General features: G+C 38.5%; 1 protein-coding gene across 1 annotated transcript; it reads left to right on the forward strand.

The window, feature by feature from the left end:
* The first annotated feature begins 313 nt into the window (after window positions 1–313).
* On the forward strand, window positions 314–12,714 carry WNT16 (Wnt family member 16). The gene is made up of 4 exons (XM_069462226.1): window positions 314–704; window positions 905–1,155; window positions 3,016–3,302; window positions 10,537–12,714. Exons 1-4 carry the CDS (start codon window positions 487–489, stop codon window positions 10,999–11,001), a joined length of 1,221 nt encoding a protein of 406 aa, XP_069318327.1. The 5' UTR covers window positions 314–486; the 3' UTR covers window positions 11,002–12,714.
* The last annotated feature ends 5,800 nt before the right edge of the window (window positions 12,715–18,514 follow it).

Raw genomic sequence — 18,514 nt, forward strand, 5'->3', positions numbered from 1 at the left:
TCAAACCCGCGCTTTCACCCAGGGAGGCTAAGACAGAAACGCCTCTACTAGTCTTCGGGCTGAATCAACCCCACGGCGACCCGCTCTAAGGAGACCGCGACGGGAGGAAAGGTCATGACACACCCGGGTCTGGACTGTCCGTCGGGGAGGCGCGGGCCAGGCGCCCCCCACGGAGCCCGCTCTCAGCCAATGGGAGCCTGAGGCCCAGGGATGATGAGGTGCGGGGCCGCCGCTGGGCCAATCAGGCGCCGGGAGCGGCCGGGGGGAGGAGAGGGGAGGAGAGGCCGGGGGCGATGGAGACACAGATACGTCCACAGAAGTTTCCCACCTAGGAATGCGAGCGACGCTCCCGCATCTCCTGCACACCTCCGACTCCGCGCAGGAGGAGGGCCCCAAGCTACTTTCTCCACCACTCCTACTGCTCCCTGCAAACGAAGGGGAAGCTGCTGAGAGTCCCTATTACCGCTGGCCTTCTTTTTATGTTGTATGCAAGGAGAAAGAGGGCGAGGGACAACTTGGTGCTGGACAACTGACCTCCGGCCCGGCGGGCCTCTGGGGAGGGAGGGCAGAAGACGAGCGTCTGGGGCTGGGGGACTCCATGCGGGGGCCATGGACAGAGCGGCGCTCCTGGGACTGGCCCGTCTGTGCGCGCTGTGGGCAGCCCTGCTCGCGCTGTTCCCCTGCGGAGCCCAAGGAAACTGGATGTGAGTATGGGGGTGTCAAGGGCGCACCGGGTATGTGGCAAAAGGGGTGGCCCAGCCCCAGGGAACTTTCAACCGAGGCCGGGGGGGAGGGGAGTAGGGGCGGGGACCCTAGGACGGATGACCTAACTTTCGGGGAAACATCTGGGCTTGGGAAGGAGAGCAGGGGAGCGGCTTACGCTACGGGCGGCCGTGTCTCACAGGTGGTTGGGCATCGCCTCCTTCGGGGTGCCGGAGAAGCTGGGCTGCGCCAACTTGCCGCTGAACAGCCGCCAGAAGGAGCTGTGCAAGAAGAAACCGTACCTGCTGCCGAGCATCCGAGAGGGCGCCCGGCTGGGCATTCAGGAGTGCAGGAGCCAGTTCAGACACGAGAGATGGAACTGCAAGGTCGCCACCGCCACCGCCGCAGGCCCCCTGGGCGCCAGTCCCCTCTTCGGCTACGAGCTGAGCAGCGGTGAGTCCCGGGACCCTCGGGGGTGGCGGGAGACGGAAGGCGACAATTCCTTCGCCAGTTATTCCAAATGAAGTAAATAGTGCTTACGTGGTCCCGTCACGCTAAATCCCTTCAGCGCCCGGGGAACTGGGAGCGACGGAGGCCAGACCCGGGGTGCAGGTGCGGGCCTGGAGGGGGATGACTCCCCAGGTCCAGAGCCCGGCGCCTGAAGCTGGAGCTCTTCCTCCTTACCGCGGCGCCCCGCCGGAGTTGGAGAAAAACTCTGACTCTCCTACCCCGCCGACCCCCTCGGACCCCGTAGCGCCCCCCTACGTGGGTGACCAGCTGGAGAAACATGATGTCGGCAGCGGGGAATGCGGCTGCCGCATCTGCTTTGATTTAACCAGCTCGGCTGCGCACTGAGCCCTGGACAAGTGGCTAATTGCAGCGAAGACCCCATCTGTTGGCTCCTCGGAGCTCCGGGTTGACGGAATAGTGGTGATTTTAAAGCCACTGTCCCCGACAACCCAACGTGCAAACCTGAGCTATTCGGCTCGGGACTATTCGGCTCTCTCCTCGGTTCTCGTGTCCTTCTCTCTCTTCCCTGCTCAGCGCACTCCTGCTGCGCGGGAAGCTGCTCTAAAACAAAGTTCCACGTCCACGTGCGTAGGGACTTGGTCAGGATAAAGGTACAGGGAGCCAGAACTGTTCCAGGAATATCAGCAGATTCAAAGAATTTTAGGGCCGGGGCGCTGAAAGATGCGTTGTCGTTTTTCATGTTCATTTCCGTTCCCCCTCCACCTTTGACCCTTCTCCACACGGTCCCTGCACACACCAGCGCCAAAGCACCGCATTTTCCCCCGCTGCGTTTTGGCCAACACACCCTTCCGAAGGAGCTCTCACCCCCTGTAGGGAATAAAAAAAAAAAAAAAAAAAAAAAAAAGAATGAAAGAAAGAAAAAGAATAAAAGATGTGTTCTTCACAGTTGCTGAAATGTAGAGGCATCAGCTGTTGAAAAGGTTTATTGGACAACGGGCGGGAAACAGTTTCTACTCCAATCTAAACATCTGGAAAGAAAAAAAGTCGCCTGCTGAGTCCCTTCTAGTCTATTTTATTAATGTTTTAATGGAACTTTAATTTTCAAAGATTTTAGCTCGTTTTACGGGCAGATGTACTAAATACATCTTTTCAATATTCAATACTTTTTCATAACAATTCCTTTTTTCTAGTGACATTTCAATTATTTTACTTTTCATTGCCTTTAAGACTGTAAGAAGATTAGCTAGTGCTATATAAAATGTTCAACTGTTTCATATTAATATTAGTCTTTATTGTGAAAGTAAACTCTACCATTAATGTACTAATTGCTTTGGTCTTAATTTTAATTTTCATTCTCACATGTATTATTTATGCAAACAAAAATCACACCAAAATTTTCAGATTGTGTTTTGTGAGAGCACATTTTAAATTTAAAAAGAAAAGTAATCTAGTTTCCTTTGGGTGTTGTATTACCATTTACAGTATCCTTGTGAAGAATTTTAAATTCAACATGCATTACTGAGCTATTACTGTCTATTAAGAACTGAACTAAGGTGCTGACATACATTTCACATTTTCAAATAAACAGACGATTTTAAAGTATGAGGACAATGTACAGCACACAATATGACAGTCTTCTCAAGGGGGAAACTGAAAATTAATGTTGCTTTTTAAAAGACTAGAACAATAGCAAATATTCCTTTCTAAATATGTACTCATTAAAGCATCCATTGCAAGCAATTAAAAAAATTGCTTGTCTGGTAAGATGATAAGTAGGAGGCTTTGTTCTGAACACAGAGAGTGGTATGGCTGTCTAATTTAGCAATTTATATTTTTTTCCAGGCACCAAGGAGACAGCATTTATTTATGCTGTGATGGCTGCAGGCCTGGTGCATTCTGTGACCAGGTCATGCAGTGCAGGCAACATGACAGAGTGTTCCTGTGACACCACCTTGCAGAATGGTGGCTCAGCCAGTGGAGGCTGGCATTGGGGGGGCTGTTCCGATGATGTCCAGTATGGCATGTGGTTCAGCAGAAAGTTCCTAGATTTTCCCATCAGAAATACCACGGGAAAAGAAAGCAAAGTACTGCTAGCAATGAACCTACATAACAATGAAGCTGGAAGGCAGGTACGTATTAGAGAATGGATAATAAAAATCCAGTGCCTTTAGGTAAATAACACTAGAATTACACTTCTGGATGAATCTATCCAAATGGCTTAAAAACCAAACACTGGCAGCCCTCAAGTGGGATGCTGAAAAGGAATGTTGCTTGTTAAAAGACTAGAGCAACAGGAAATCTTCCTTTCCAAATATGTACTCATTAAAGCATCCATTGTAAGCAATTGATGAGTTGCTTGTCTGATAAGAGGATGAGTAGGAGGCTTTTTCAGAACAAATTGTGTGTGTGTGTGTGTGTATACACATCTGCATATGTATATGTATATGTGTACATATTCATATACATACATACGTATATGTTCCCTCATGAGTATACTAACCACATTGGCTTAAGTTCTCCATCTGATGCGACTTAAATCTCATTATATTAATATAGTTTGCAGTTGTATACCTTGTATACCTAAAACATTAATTATAAAATAATAGATGTACAAAGGCCTGTTGAGTTATTTGGTTCCACCCCCTTAGCTGGTCGGTGGTAGAGTCAGAATAAGATCTACAGGATCTGCCTTTCTAATGGGACTAAATGAAATTTCATTTCCCTGAATTTGAATTTCATTTATATATTTTTAAATTTGCTTTTCATTTGGAAATGGCTCCTAAACATGTTGTCAATTTTGCCGTTACTTTCTCTAGCAAACGTTCTTAGCGAATATACAAACTTTAACTGATTTTTTTTTTGTTAGGCAGTTTTCTTATGGGAAATATTATTTTATTGTAAAGCAATATAGGTTCATTTAAAAAATTCATAAAATACGGATATGTGTAAAAAAGCCACAGATATATTTAATATATGGAAATTTTAAAATATAGATATATTAAAAACTGAAGGACATAAATTTGAAAAATCGCCACCTAATTAACCTCTTTTATGAATGATTTTTTTTACATTATGTTTTCTTAAAATGGAGTATACTTGCAGCTTAATTTAACTTTTTTATTAATGAATATTGATGCAACAAAGTTTGAGTTCTACAACATAGTTGATTTAGTTGGCAATTCACAGTGACTTTCCTAAAGGAGTTGAAATCTTTTTTATGAATATATATGTTCTATGTTGTAATGAACATTTTAGGACAGGAATATCAGCACATCTATATTATTATAAATATTCAGTGACCTATACAGGTCCCAAAGTAATCATTGCAATTTGCCACATTCTCCTAAAATAAATTAAAACAAGTTGTATTATCTCTTAGGAATATTTAAAGTATATGCTGCAATTGTTTTACGTTTTTGGAAAGTGAATAAATGAAACCCATTTAGAATAGTTCCAAGTTTCAGCCAGTTTTCTTTACTTAACCACTGTGATTTAAAATATAAAAACAGAAAACTCAGTAAATATATCACCATAACACTTCAAATTGAAATTTTCAATTCAAAATAATGAAATAGAAAATAGGAAAGTCAGTAAATAGCTATGTAAGCTTTTCATATTTTTGTTTAAGAACTATTAAAAGTTATTTTATCTCACTAAAATAACCCTTTTGCCTAACAAAATAGTTGCACACGTCTCATTACCTTAAAGTTTTACATTAACAAAATGAATTAGATGTTGCTTCAATTTAAGTATAATCCGATAAAGGAGTTTTTATTATTTCTAACATAATATAAAAGAAGTTAAATGCAATTGACATAACTTCTTTAAAACTCTAGAGTTAAATTAGAAAAAAACAAGATAAGTCAAATTATATAATTTAAAAACAAGAAAACAATTAAATGAATGTTTATTATGAACATAGAGTTTAAAACTTCTTTAGCCATTCTTTAAATAATTTTGTAAAGATTTTAAAAATTTTAACTAGAAAAACCAAAACAGAAACATCCATATAAGATTAATTCTCTTAAATAAAGTCATCCCTGAACTTATAAAAAGCCCTAAAGCATTCTAAAATGTATTTTTATTAGTAACATTAGGCAGCTATTTAGTTTTATTTCATCTTGTGTGCTCCTTAAATGAGGTACCAATATTTGCCTCTGTAACTGTTAATGTGAATCTTAAACTACTATTATCTATGTTCTGATTTTATTAAAAACATACAACTCATCAGCACCAATTTTAATCCACTCCTTGTTGGCAAAAACCAATTTCCTAACATTACCTAGATTTTTGCTCTTATTTGAACTAGGCAGGAAATAATTCAACCTATGCATATATATACATTTTTGTGTAAATTTCAGCATTTTCTCTACAGAATCTTTTTTTCCCCACATTATTATAGTTGGAATCTTAAAATATTACAAAATATTTACCTGGTTATTTTGAAGGTAATATGATGGTGTTTTTGTTGGTCTTTTCTCACGAGGTATTATAATTCAAAACATTTTTGTGTTTTTCTTTCTGTCAGTGGTCAAAAAAAAAAAAAAAAAGAAAGAAAGAACGAAACAGGCTCCCAGGTTATTATCTAACATAAAAGAGCAATCAACTCAATTTGCAGTATTGGTAATTAGGATTTTAATCTAATAGGCATATTCTTCTGAGTAAAATCAAAGTCTGTATTCAATTGAGTTGATTTTCTTAGTCTCAAAATCCCAAACTCAAAATGTAGGAAAGCGTTCAGAGAAATGTGGGTACTGGCGCTTAGTAGCACTGTGAGAAGGATAGATGATTTTCTAACCGCTGACCTTAAATATTCTGATTCCCACTTGGATTCTGACACCATTCCTAAAGTTATGACTCCAAGAATAATGTTGCCGAATGATGATTGGTTAGCAGAATGATGCGATGTCTTCCAGGGGCAGAACTTCTGGGAATAATGTGACTTGGAATATTTATGGGTATTTCTCTTGGTGTGCTTAAAATATTTCCATTCTCCCCATGTCCACCTCATAAACTTTTAAGTTTCCCTAACCCATAATTTGTTTTATGATGAGTAACTCAACAAAGTGGGAAGGGCCCGATCCCAAATTTTTATTGACCTGTTCCAAGAATATTTATAAGTAGTCGAACAACACAAAAGTGTTGCTTTTCAGCAGGTTCAAATATATTTTTGGATGAAAAGAGACAAAATGGGTCAAAGGAACAGGAATCCTACATACACACCCATCCAACCTCATGTTGCAGTTTTTATAAAAATTTAGATCATCTGACAGTTGACAAAATGAAATGTTAGTCACAAAACATTCCATAACAATTTTCTGGCCATTTTTATAAAATCTGGATAAAGTAATATACTGGAAAACAATCGACACCCACCACATTACCTCTGAGTCAAAACTGTAGGACCAATCCGTCCTTAAACCACTTCTCAAGCAGTTTTTATGTTTACATTAAGTACTAATGATACATCTTTCCTATTATACCACATTAGAAATTTATCAAACCAAACTTACACAAGAAGCCCAGTAGATTAACTGCTACTCTCCTAATTGCTATCCCATAGTTCCCCCAAAATGTGCACATCTGTTTGCAATAGTTAACAAAACATTCCTCTGTTAATATCGTTATAAACCTTAACAACTCAACAAGAGTAGAGAAAGGAATTTTCTTATAACCACACAGCACTCATTCTGTTGCTATTCTCTTACTTTCCTGTTACCAGAAAATGACGGTGCTATCACTGCAGCTCAGAATCCTAGCAGAAAAGCTCCCAAATATACTTTTTTGGGGAGTGTTCATGCAATTTCCTTAAACATACTTGCATTTTCCACTTTTATTTTTCTCTGTTCTACTAAAATTATCCTACTGCATATAAAGACCTTATATCATATATGATAAGCTTTCTTTATATGAGACACGTGTCTAAACCGTACTTTATTTTTCTGTAAAATTGGAATCATAAACAAGTAATAATTTATTAACTGTCTACTATGCGTAAGAAATTTCTTTCTATAAAACTAAATCAAGTAAAATATTTATAAAAATGTGCTCTGAGAGGTGCTAAATTCTGTAAAGTTAAGTGTGTGTGTGTGTGTGTGTGTGTATGTGTGTGTCTGCCCTTGAACTCTGCATTTCATCAAATTCTCTGGATGAAGATTACATTGTTTTATTCTAATTCTTATTTGTCCAAGTCATTTCTTTGGAGTACCATAGGGGTATAATCATTTAAATTGCATTCAAATTATTGGTATTCTCCTCCTTTGAAGTCCATTTATCTTTCTATCCTGGAATATGTAATATAGGTATAGATATATATTCCTAGTATATGTCTGTATGTGTGTATATGTATATTTTTTTTCCTAGGAGAGAAAAATAATATATATCATATATATGGTAGAATTATTATTTCTTTTCTCATACTTATTTTTAGGGACACATAATTCAAAGCTAACAAAACTCAAAAATGTTATCACCGAAAAATTATCAATTCCAGGTATTTAAAAGGGCTAGTTTTCTAGAGTAGGAAAATCTCCCCAAAATTCCAATGCCAGTTCAGCAGGTAATATAAATGAATTTGAAAGTCATTCTCTCTTTTTATCCTTCAAACCTGCGAAACTGTGTGTCATTTTTGCGGACTAACACTGTTGTGGACGGGGATAAGGCAAAGGAATTAGAGTACAGCTCAGCTGGCTCATGGTCTCATAATGCCATTGACCTCTCGGCAGTGGATCTTTTGTTTAAGAAGGTCATTTTTATTACTTCCTCCTGATTCTGGTTACCAACAGAGGATGAGTTAGAACTGTTCAGATGAGCTAGGCTCAGTAATTTAGTGAGCATCTACTCTGTCCTCCACGCTTTGCAAAATTGGCAATGCTTTACATGATGTCTGACTACTTAATAAAAGAAAAAGTTGGCTTCTCATTCACGATCCAGAGGGAGAGGCAGCTTTAAATCACTAAGTGATGATTTTGAGAATGTTGATCAGGTTTAAACACATAAACGTACATTCTTAGGTTTTTGGCATTCTTTGAACAATTTGTTTTGTTATTATCTAGCACTGATTTAACTCTTTCTCATACCCATAGGGTACTTAAAATCTGAACAAAGATAGGCAGATTGGATTAATTTGAACATTTATTTGCCTGGAGATATTTTAAAGAATTGAGGGCTTTATGAATATCAAATGCCATAAATTGAAACAAATAAGCCTGTGTGGGATACTTTATAAATTTTTTTTCATATCATTGAAGAATACTTTTTGCCCTGAGTTAAGAAAAAAAATAGATACATGTATTAGCTTGTCAGTTTTGTCAATTCAAAAAGAGCCTATGTGCCATATACTTCTATAAAGGACAGGATTTAAATACTATGCTATTTATTATTTTGAAAACAATTAGGAAGTATCAGACGTTACACAAATCAATACCATATGCTATCATTTAAGGTTGCAAATATTACCAGTTGTTTTAAATATACCGTCTCATTAGATAGTTTAGAAAATATTGTTAATTTGTTTAAAAACTTAACACTCTGCAAATATGTCAATGTCAGGTTTGGTACAAAATAGCTAAGTATAGACCGCTGTCATTTTATAGTCTTGATATGAACTATAAATGGAATTTAAACTGTGAGGTTTTTTTTCCATTCTTTGGTGAGATTACACACATAATTTCCAAGTTATTGAATGGATGGGTCCATTTTTCATTTTACCCAGCATGTTGACAGCACGTCAACCTACTGCTGGCCCCGACGGTTTATTAATCTGCTCTGCCATCGTCTGGGACTTGAAGGAAGCTATGCTGGCTAGCCTGGTATGTAAGAGATTAGAGTCCTAAAACTTTTCAAATCTCAATATTGTTTTTGCACCATTAGCCCCACTGGAAATTTTTATCTCAAATTTTACTATACCTTCTTGTTCAGAGAAAGAGGGCATTTATTTCAACCTTAGTGTGTCCCAGGCTGTGGGCTATTACAAATATAGGTAATCTTATTTAATTCCTCAGCCTGTTTAAACTGAACTCAGCACTTAGAATTGAAAAATTACATAAACATTATCCCTTTTCTATTTTCTATGCTAGCATAGTGCTACTGATTTACCAAGGATAGGACATATGATTTGAATTAATTTTCCAGAAGAGAGGAAGAATTTGCTGGGAGCAACCATACTCTAGACCCCTATCCTTCTGACCAACTAAACTTGATTAGTCAGAGTTTCTCATGTGTTCTGTAACCAGAGGATGGCATGCCCGCTACCTCCCCATGAATGGAAATGACATTTGTAGTGATCAAACCTGAGAACTCTCAATTGAATCAATAGGTCTCATCACTTCATCCGTTGATGCCCATTAAAATCATTTGAGCAGCTTGCCTGGACCCCACCTCAACCAATGAAATCAAAATCTCAGGGGTTTGAGCGCTGGTTATTTTTAAAAGTTCCACAGCTGTTTGTTTGTTTGTTCATTCTTTCTTTCTTTTTTTTTTTTTTTGAGACAGAGTCTTGCTCTGTTGCCTGGGCTGGGGTGCAGTGATATCGTCCTAGTTCACTGCAACCTCAAACTCCTGGGCTCAAGTGATCCTTCTGTCTCCCAAGTAGCTGGAACTACAGGCATGCGCCACAACACCAGGCTAATTTTTTGTTTTTTCTATTTTTAGTAGAGATGGGGTCTCGCTCTTGCTCAGGTTGATCTCAAACTCCGGAGCTCAAATGGTCCTCCCGTCTTGGCCTCCCAGAGTGCTAGGATTACAGGCATGAGCCACCATCCCTGCCCCAAAGATGTTTCTATGCACTACGAGAGTTGAAGGCAACTACTCTCAATGCTCCTTAAATTTTAATGTGCATAAGTCACCTGGCAATCTTGTTAAAATGCAGGTTTTGATTCTGTAGGTCTAGAGCGGAGCCTGAGAGTCTGCATTTCTCACGAGGGATGCTGGTGTTGTCAGCATCACTGAACCATATTCTGGTTCATCCTTGAACCATATTCTGAGTAACAAGGTATTGAATAGTATCAGGAACATGCAGGCATGCATGAGCATCCATTAGACAAGGGATTAGAAATGAAAGTAATTTCCCTTTGTTATTTCAGATAATCTCTGATAACAACATTAGCCTGGTCTAACACTTTAAATACAACTTGAAAAAGGTTTGCTGTACAGGGTCAAGACATCTGGACAAAACATGAGACAAAACCAAAGGACAAAACACTTGAACCCTAAACCATCTTAAAGATCTTTTACATTCAAAGCCATCATTTTTGTTCAGCAGGAAACAGGCCCAGAGAGTTAAGCGATTAGATTAACTGTGCTTCTGTTGTTGAATAAAACACTTCATGAATGGTATTTGAACACGATTACTGTTGGTTTCAGGCTGTCGCCAAGCTGATGTCAGTAGACTGCCGCTGCCATGGAGTTTCCGGCTCCTGTGCTGTGAAAACATGCTGGAAAACCATGTCGTCTTTTGAAAAGATTGGCCATTTGTTGAAGGATAAATATGAAAACAGTATCCAGATATCAGACAAAATAAAGAGGAAAATGCGCCGGAGAGAAAAAGATCAGAGGAAAATACCGATCCACAAAGATGATCTGCTTTACGTTAATAAGTCTCCCAACTATTGTGTGGAGGATAAAAAACTGGGCATCCCAGGGACACAAGGCAGAGAATGCAACCGTACATCAGAGGGTGCAGATGGCTGCAATCTCCTCTGCTGTGGCCGAGGCTACAACACCCATGTGGTCAGGCATGTGGAGAGGTGTGAGTGCAAGTTTATCTGGTGCTGCTATGTCCGTTGCAGGAGGTGTGAAAGCATGACCGATGTCCACACTTGCAAGTAACCACTTCATCCAGTCTTGAGCAAGATTCCTCAGCAACATACAACAGCATTGCAACCCAGAGGGTCTCTTTCCTTGTGCAGGGCTGGTGCGGTTGACTCCTTTATTGGAAACCCCAGATCCTCGGGCCTCTCTGAAAGTGTCCTTTACCTGATCAACACATCGATCATGTGGATTTCTTGGGATTCTAAAGTTGAAAAGGTTTGTATTCATCTTTTGGTAGTTTGGGAAATGTATATTGACATACAAGAAAGATCAAATAGATAATCTATTTCTGAAGCAAGAAAGAACAGGAAAGAGGCCTCATGCCAGGATAAATGGACCGTTCTCCTGGAATATGGAACTCAGTTATAGAACTCAATAATAAAGGGTGAACCTTAGTCATTTTAAAAAGATACTTTTTATAGCAGCAAAGAGCAGTAAACATGAATCTCATTTATTCTTTCAGTATTTAAATTGAAGAAATCATATTGTTTGTGCATAGACAGAAGATGTTGAAAAGTTAATGTAAGCAGTGGGTTCTTACCCTTTGACACACTTCAAAAGAACAGCAATTAAAAAAATCTTTACAAGTGATACAATATCCCTAAAAGTGTTTGTTAGAGGTGTTTAGTGACAAACAGAAAGAATCAAAATGTAAAACGTAAAATGTATGATTTGGAATTTAAGTGCCTTTTAACCAGGAGAATCTAGAAAAACCTCCATAAAGTATATAGCAATCTTTGAGTTTTGGGTACATACTTTTATCATAAACCAGTTTCCATTATGTTAAAAACCCAGCTCTGGGATAGTGGGGGAAGGAGGGATCCTGAAAACATGTGGAAAAAGTAGAGGTAAAAATATAAAGGGCACTTATACATTGTAAAGAAAAGTACCCTTTAAATGTATAAAAGTATTTTGTATAGTTTTTTGTTTGAAAAGTTTATATTTTGTAAATACAGTATTTAAGTTATATAACATATATTAAGACTTAAGACATTTATTGCCAAAGCCCAAGAGCTAAGAAATAAGATTAGCTTGTTTCTTTTCACACGATTAACTCTGACTTTTTTTTAACATTGAAAAGAAGTTAACTGAGCAGTTAGTTATATAGATGTGTATTTCTTGCTATAATGACAGTTTTATGTTATAGATTAAAATATGTTACAAAATATGGAGAATTGTATTATTTCAGCAGATTAATTGAATTCTCTTTTCACATTAGTTATGCTTAACTCATAAGGTTATTATAATAAATTATATAGTAAAAGTCTTAACTGGAGAAAATCTAAATCAAAATAATGATCAATTTGTGAATTTGTTGCCCTGAATATTTATTATATTGTATGTAATGCTGCATTTCTGTTTGAATGTTGAATGGTCTGTCTTATTTTAATATTCATGCATGTATATTCATATTTTACAAAATTCCTGGTAAAAATAACAGGGCTCTATTTAAAGTTATATTTTAATGTAAATCCTTATGTTTTTTATTAATTGTCAAATATTTCAGTATTATATAGAAAAAAATCGATTTTCTAAGTTCAGAATGGACAAAGAGAGAATATTCATTTTCTTATTAAGATAAAGAAATGTTTCCCTGCCCCCCCCCAGGTCTCATTCTATTTGCTTTTAATTTTATTTACCAAGGCAGAGCAATAATTTGGGGAAAAAAGTAAATCCATGGAAAATGTCTCAGGTCTAATATTAAAAGCAAGACTAAACATTTAATTGTGACCCTTAAAGTTTAGCAAAGTCATTATTTACTAAATAAGAGACGCAGAAGTGGCAAATAAACAAATATAGTGCTTATTTAAGAGGGGTTTTCCATTCTTTAGCAGCATCCATTGAATTGAATAACCTGAAAAATAGACACTTATCCTCATGCCTGTTTTTGCAAAGTAAATCTATTTATCTTCATTGAACATAAGTACCCTTTAAAAAAAAACAAAGACTGTAGTTCTCATTAGCAACCAATTTCTTTTATTAACTAGAATATTTTTCATAATTACCTTATCAACTGACTGTGAGAATCAGGCAGCCTCTAACTCCCAAGCTGTGTCTTTGGGTTCTTCTTTTCCTTCTCGTCCTTGGCATCACCAAGGAAGCCAACCTTTAGTTTCCCATTTATCTGTCTTATTGGCTGACAGCCTGGCCTTGGCCCATTTCCTTCCCACTCTCGGTCATGATAGAGGTAGCAGCATGGTGCTCCTGGGAACACAATTCTGGGACCCAAAGGTTCCCATCCAGTCTAGGCTACTTTGCCTACATTAGTTGGGGCTCTTTATGTTGCAAGTAATGGAAAACCCACCGCAGACTGCTTTTAAACATTAAAGGAAATGTATTGACTCAGTAATTGAAAACTTGTGACTGGTTCAGGTAAGGCGTGATCCATAAGCTCACACCATTTTCCCTGGGCTCAGGTCTATCTTTTAGGCTGGTTTCTGGCCTTGTCTTCTTCTTCAGGCTCCACAGGGTGCTTGCTACCCCCACCCCCAAAACTCTTACACCCCCAGCAGCTCCAGACCCTCTGCTTTTCTTAGCCACATGGCTGTCACATTTTCAGACCTCACATTCTCCTGCCACTCATCTATAAGGAAAGAGAGAGGCCCCAATCTAAGGAAAAAGACATTATTTTCCTGGTTGCTCACACAGAAGACAGGAAAAACTTTTCTTTCCCAGGAGGACCGGCAAAAGTGATGAGTCTCATTGGCTCTGACTGGTTAAATGTGCCCATCTCTGGACCAATCACAATGACCACTGGGAATAGGGGGTGGGTGATAGGTACGCGGATCCAGCTCAAGGCCATTATGGCCCACACCTGGAACTGGGTGGGGTTTGCTTCCACTAAAACTCCACAGCTTGAGGATAGAGAGGGGGTGGTTGCTCTAAAGGAAAACCAGGGTGTTATGTTACCAATAAAATGTACCTGGATGCTGGGTAGTGACGCCATAGATGTCCCAGTTCTAGTGAGTTGTTTAGGAGACAGCTTCTATCACCAGAGCTCACAACCAGACAAAGCAAGCACAGACTATGGATTATGTATGGGGCGCAAAATGCTTTGATTTGTTTAAATGCCCTTTATGATGTTAAAAGGGGAGGGGAGGTGCACTAGTGTATCATTTTTCAATTTAGGAGTTCAATTTCTTTGTAAATTTGGAACTGCCTAATGGAGGCAGTGGTAAGAGGCAATGATTCATCCTGAAATGAAATCAAGAAAAACATATTAAATGACATTATCTGTAACACCTGGAAAAGGAAGTTGACTAATTAAGGCATCTTCCTGATACTAATAGTACTTTACACAACATTAGCAATATGTTCATCCTTTCAAATATAAACAACTGCATTATTTTCCTATTCACAACTTGGATGATAGTTGTGTTGTATTTTAAGAAATTATGACAGTTATATTAAGAATTACAATAAAAGTAAAATTATATGCATTAGATGCTGTGACCTGATATGTTTATGTGACATTCACAGTAAATATTTTAGAAACACATTTTAATTTTCTGAAGTACTGTTAATAATGACATAACATTTGTTTTTACTTAGTTTAAAATGTGGAAGCAGAAAAGCTTCTCATCAAAATATTTACTTATTAGGCAATTTGGTGAGTTTCTGATACTTCATGCATCACCTCCCAAAGGTTGACAAAGACTGCAAAAATTCAACTATTTGGAGTCAGGTAGTTATCTAGACCACTATGTTCCACTTGGCTGATTTGAGGTAAAAAATAATTTAAATCGTATTTTCAGAAACCATGACCACTCCTTAAGATAAGCCCTTAAGGAAAGTTGGCTAAGACGCCTTGATTCTTTTTTTTTTTTTTTTTTTGAATTTCATTTCACTGTAGACCAGATGTAATAAGTCATAACACTTCTTGGAGCAGGATGATGATGGCATGTGGCACAGTCTGAAAGGGGACATAGTGGCACACCAGAAACGGACTCATTTCCTTTGAAAGAAAAAAAAATATTAACAAACACTTAGATAGCACTTAGTATATACCAGGTACTGGCCTAAGTAAATTATATATAAATAAAACTTTATTTTTTTATATATTAAATGTTTTAATATATATTAAATGTGTCTATATATATGTATATACATATATATATTCTTTAAAAAATTCATTTCTCACAATAACCTCGTAAGGTAGGTACCATTATTGTGGTCCTCATATTACAGATAAGGAAACCGAGACACACTAACAGTAAATTAAGAACCAGCCCAAGGTCGCACAGGACAGACTAGCTTCAGTGTCTGTGCCCTTAACCACCATATTGTTACTGTGCTTCTCAGAGTATCAAAATTGTCAGTAGACTGCATTTCCAATATACTATTTACAGAGTTTGGAAGATTTAACAATATAATGAAAATTACAGGATGTTCCTTCATGGTTTGGTTATATAAACATGGTCGAGGAGCGGGGAGTGAAGTGATGGGAGTACTGAGATCTTAGAATTTACTATGAAATATAAGCTCAGAGTGATTTAAGCTGACTTCTATTTTAGATTGCAATGGGCTAACAGTTGGACTGTACAAAAACCTAACAATCATTCCAAAAGAAAATGACAAGGAGTAAAGATCAAACTAATTTAGTGTGACATAAAATAAATACATCCTTTTTATTGTTGCACTTACAGCCAATTGTTACATAAGGTGTTATTTTAAATAGATGGATAAAAATTACCATTTGTTATGGTTTGCATTCACATCCAAAGAAAAACCACTAGAGGTGGTTTGAACCAGATTAAAACCTTTTGAAACAAAATCATACCAGCAAAGGCAGCCTCTCCTGTGTGGTTACAAAGAGAGTAGAGATATAAATGAGGACCAAGTCAACACAAAGTAATATTTCGTGTGTGACTTTCTGATCTGGAGAATAAGTGAAAGCATTTGATTTGTGTGTGAAAACTGGAAAGACAGAAAGGGTGGTGGAAACAGGGCTGCTTGTTTGCCTCTCAAATGGCCTCAGGGTGACTCATCTCCACAGAGGCCAAGAAGCCTTCCCTTGCACATTTTATTAATAACTGAACAGCCAAAATCATGGCCAACATCTATCTGGCCCTGTTTAGCCAAGAAGGAAAGGCAGCCCTTGTTGCCCCTAATTATGCTTTGATAAAGGAGAATTACCACCAAATTTAACGGCACATTTAAATACAGCTCAAACTCTTTATAAACCAAGGAAAGGTGTCAATCTACAAAATGGAAATCAATAATTACCTATTTATTCCCCATACATGATCCTTATTTTTCCTTAGTCCTATCCACTGTCATTGTTTCATCTCAAACTCCCTGCCAAATGACTAATTTTTGTCTCTCACAAGGCTCTATGCCCGGAAAGAAATAGCATAGAGTAAAATAGCAAAATCATTAAACTGAACAAGTGAATGGAATAAATCCTCTCTAACATGTTCCCTACTTAATGGGTACTGGATAAATAATTTTACAAACTAAAAGATACATTTCACTACTCAGTGAGGCATTCTTTGACAGCTTGAACACTTTTTTCTTTCTCCAAATGCCCAATTTGTCATTTTTTGAGAAACTATACTTTGAAATTTGGCTAACTACAGAAATAAAAATCTCAAAATTCCAATTGCAACAACTCCTGTAACTGTGCCCATATCCAGAACTTTAGATATGTGCTTTAGAACCATACTGAACCTACTCCAGAGTATTTCCATGATAGAATTTTAACACTGCCTTGTAAGGTATTAACTGTTCCACAAGAATTGACTTTCAACCTCATAGGAATCTAGAGGTAAGCTCATTTATTTACGTAAAATCTCAAGTCCTCTCCTTAAGAGAGAACAGAAAGCCATCTAGGGCAGGCCACACTTCCCAGATACGGGGCAGGCAGGACTTAGAGCACAGTGCTCATTCCTCACACCTAAAAAACCTTTCTGCTTTCTACCTGAGGCTTGCCCCCCGCAAACAACTCTCAGGGACCACTGCCTTCTCCACCAACTGAACATATTTGTAAGGACAGCCCCAGCACTATTTGCTTTTAAAGCTCTCCTCTGCTTAGAGCTTGCACTCGCAAGGCAAGGCATTCTCCTTGGAGTTCATATCTGTTTTTGTCAAATAAAGCACATGGTACTTCTCTCATCAGGCTGCCAATACAGAGTATACACGAGCTAAACAGTTTTTGGAACTGAAATTTAAAGTAACTTAAAAGATTTCCACATTAATATAATCATCTGTAAATGATAAAATAACATGAAAAATTCACATAAAGTTTTAGGATAACTTTGAAGGCTCACACTAGGCTCTTAGCTAAAACCCCAAATTCCCAGGGTTGAGCATGACTTTCCTTTGCTGAGGGATATACTTACAGAGAACAGAGCAATTCTGTTCAACAGATAAGATTGCCAAATTGGCCATTTTATTCCACCAGTGATACAGATGACTAAGATTTAGCAAGGAAGTTAGTGGCCCCTGGACTGAGTCTGTTCTGTGCAGTGGGGTGCCAGCTGAGCCCCACTCTGATCACAGTCTCACCCTGCCCTGCAGCAGGAATGGAGTGGATGGTCAGGCCATTTGGAGCAGGGATCAAGGTCTGTCCATCAACTGGCCGCTGCCACAGGAAGGAGTCAGCGAAGGCTCCCAGCCTCTTTGGCTGAAGTCACATACTTTCCCCTAAAGCCTACGCCAGTAAGTGGAATTATCACGTGATCATTTGAAATGCTAGCTGCCTGGAGATACATGAAAGCTTGAATTCTATGTATGGAGTTTGGTGTCAATGTGTAATGACTGAAAGGGCAGGTAGTATAGGAAAATCAGAGGCTTGGAGGTCAAGGAGAACCTTGGGTGAATAGCTGCGTCCTCTCTCATGACCTTAATGCCCAAGTTATTTAATGGTTCCCTTTGGCTTGGTATGATGGAATTGGAAAGCTGGAGAGGCTGACTTGTTAATGCTCCTTTTGGGCTAAAATGTTACTAGCCTGCAAGATGCATGGTTAATAACAGCAGTACCAGCAGTTGTATTTAGTGAGTACTTTGTGCTAGGCACTTTGGTAGGCAAACATGCTAGTACTATACCTGTTTTACAAGTAAGGAAATTGACTTCTTCAAGGTCCTCAAATAGTTAACAGAACAGAGTTGAATACTCAGGCAAGTCCCTACTCTTAACCAATACACCACATTCTCTCCTCTTTAAAGCTTTAGGCCCCTTTTCTTTCTGGCAATCAAGTGAAACAAATATAGGCTGACTATATGGAACGTTATAAGCTTTCAGGTTCATAAATTAATTTTCCCTGATAAAAGGGAGTATCTTATCAGTGTAGCCTCAACTTGTCCAATATTCAGTGTACTCCAGTGGTCAGCATAATTGATGCAGAGCTGAACGATGAGTTTAGTAATGACAAGGAGTTGTCCTGTGAATGAGCTGTGGTGGGAAGATTGTCTTCCCCATGCTAAGTTTGCTTATAAACTTCCCACAGGACATGCACAACATCTCTTCTGTCTTTAATCTAAGGGCTGGCCCCACCCTTTGCCTTTCTAACCACCTATAGAAGAGACATCT

Source organism: Eulemur rufifrons, chromosome 29, assembly GCF_041146395.1.
Source record: "Eulemur rufifrons isolate Redbay chromosome 29, OSU_ERuf_1, whole genome shotgun sequence".
NCBI lineage: Eukaryota > Metazoa > Chordata > Mammalia > Primates > Lemuridae > Eulemur > Eulemur rufifrons.

Bases quoted from the DNA above. Each gene is read 5' to 3' on its own strand.
- WNT16 (XM_069462226.1), top strand. From the start codon at position 487: ATGCAAGGAGAAAGAGGGCGAGGGACAACTTGGTGCTGGACAACTGAC. The intron at 705-904 runs GTGAGTATGGGG...CGTGTCTCACAG, and splicing joins GGAGCCCAAGGAAACTGGAT to GTGGTTGGGCATCGCCTCCT. The intron at 3,303-10,536 runs GTACGTATTAGA...TGTTGGTTTCAG, and splicing joins ACAATGAAGCTGGAAGGCAG to GCTGTCGCCAAGCTGATGTC.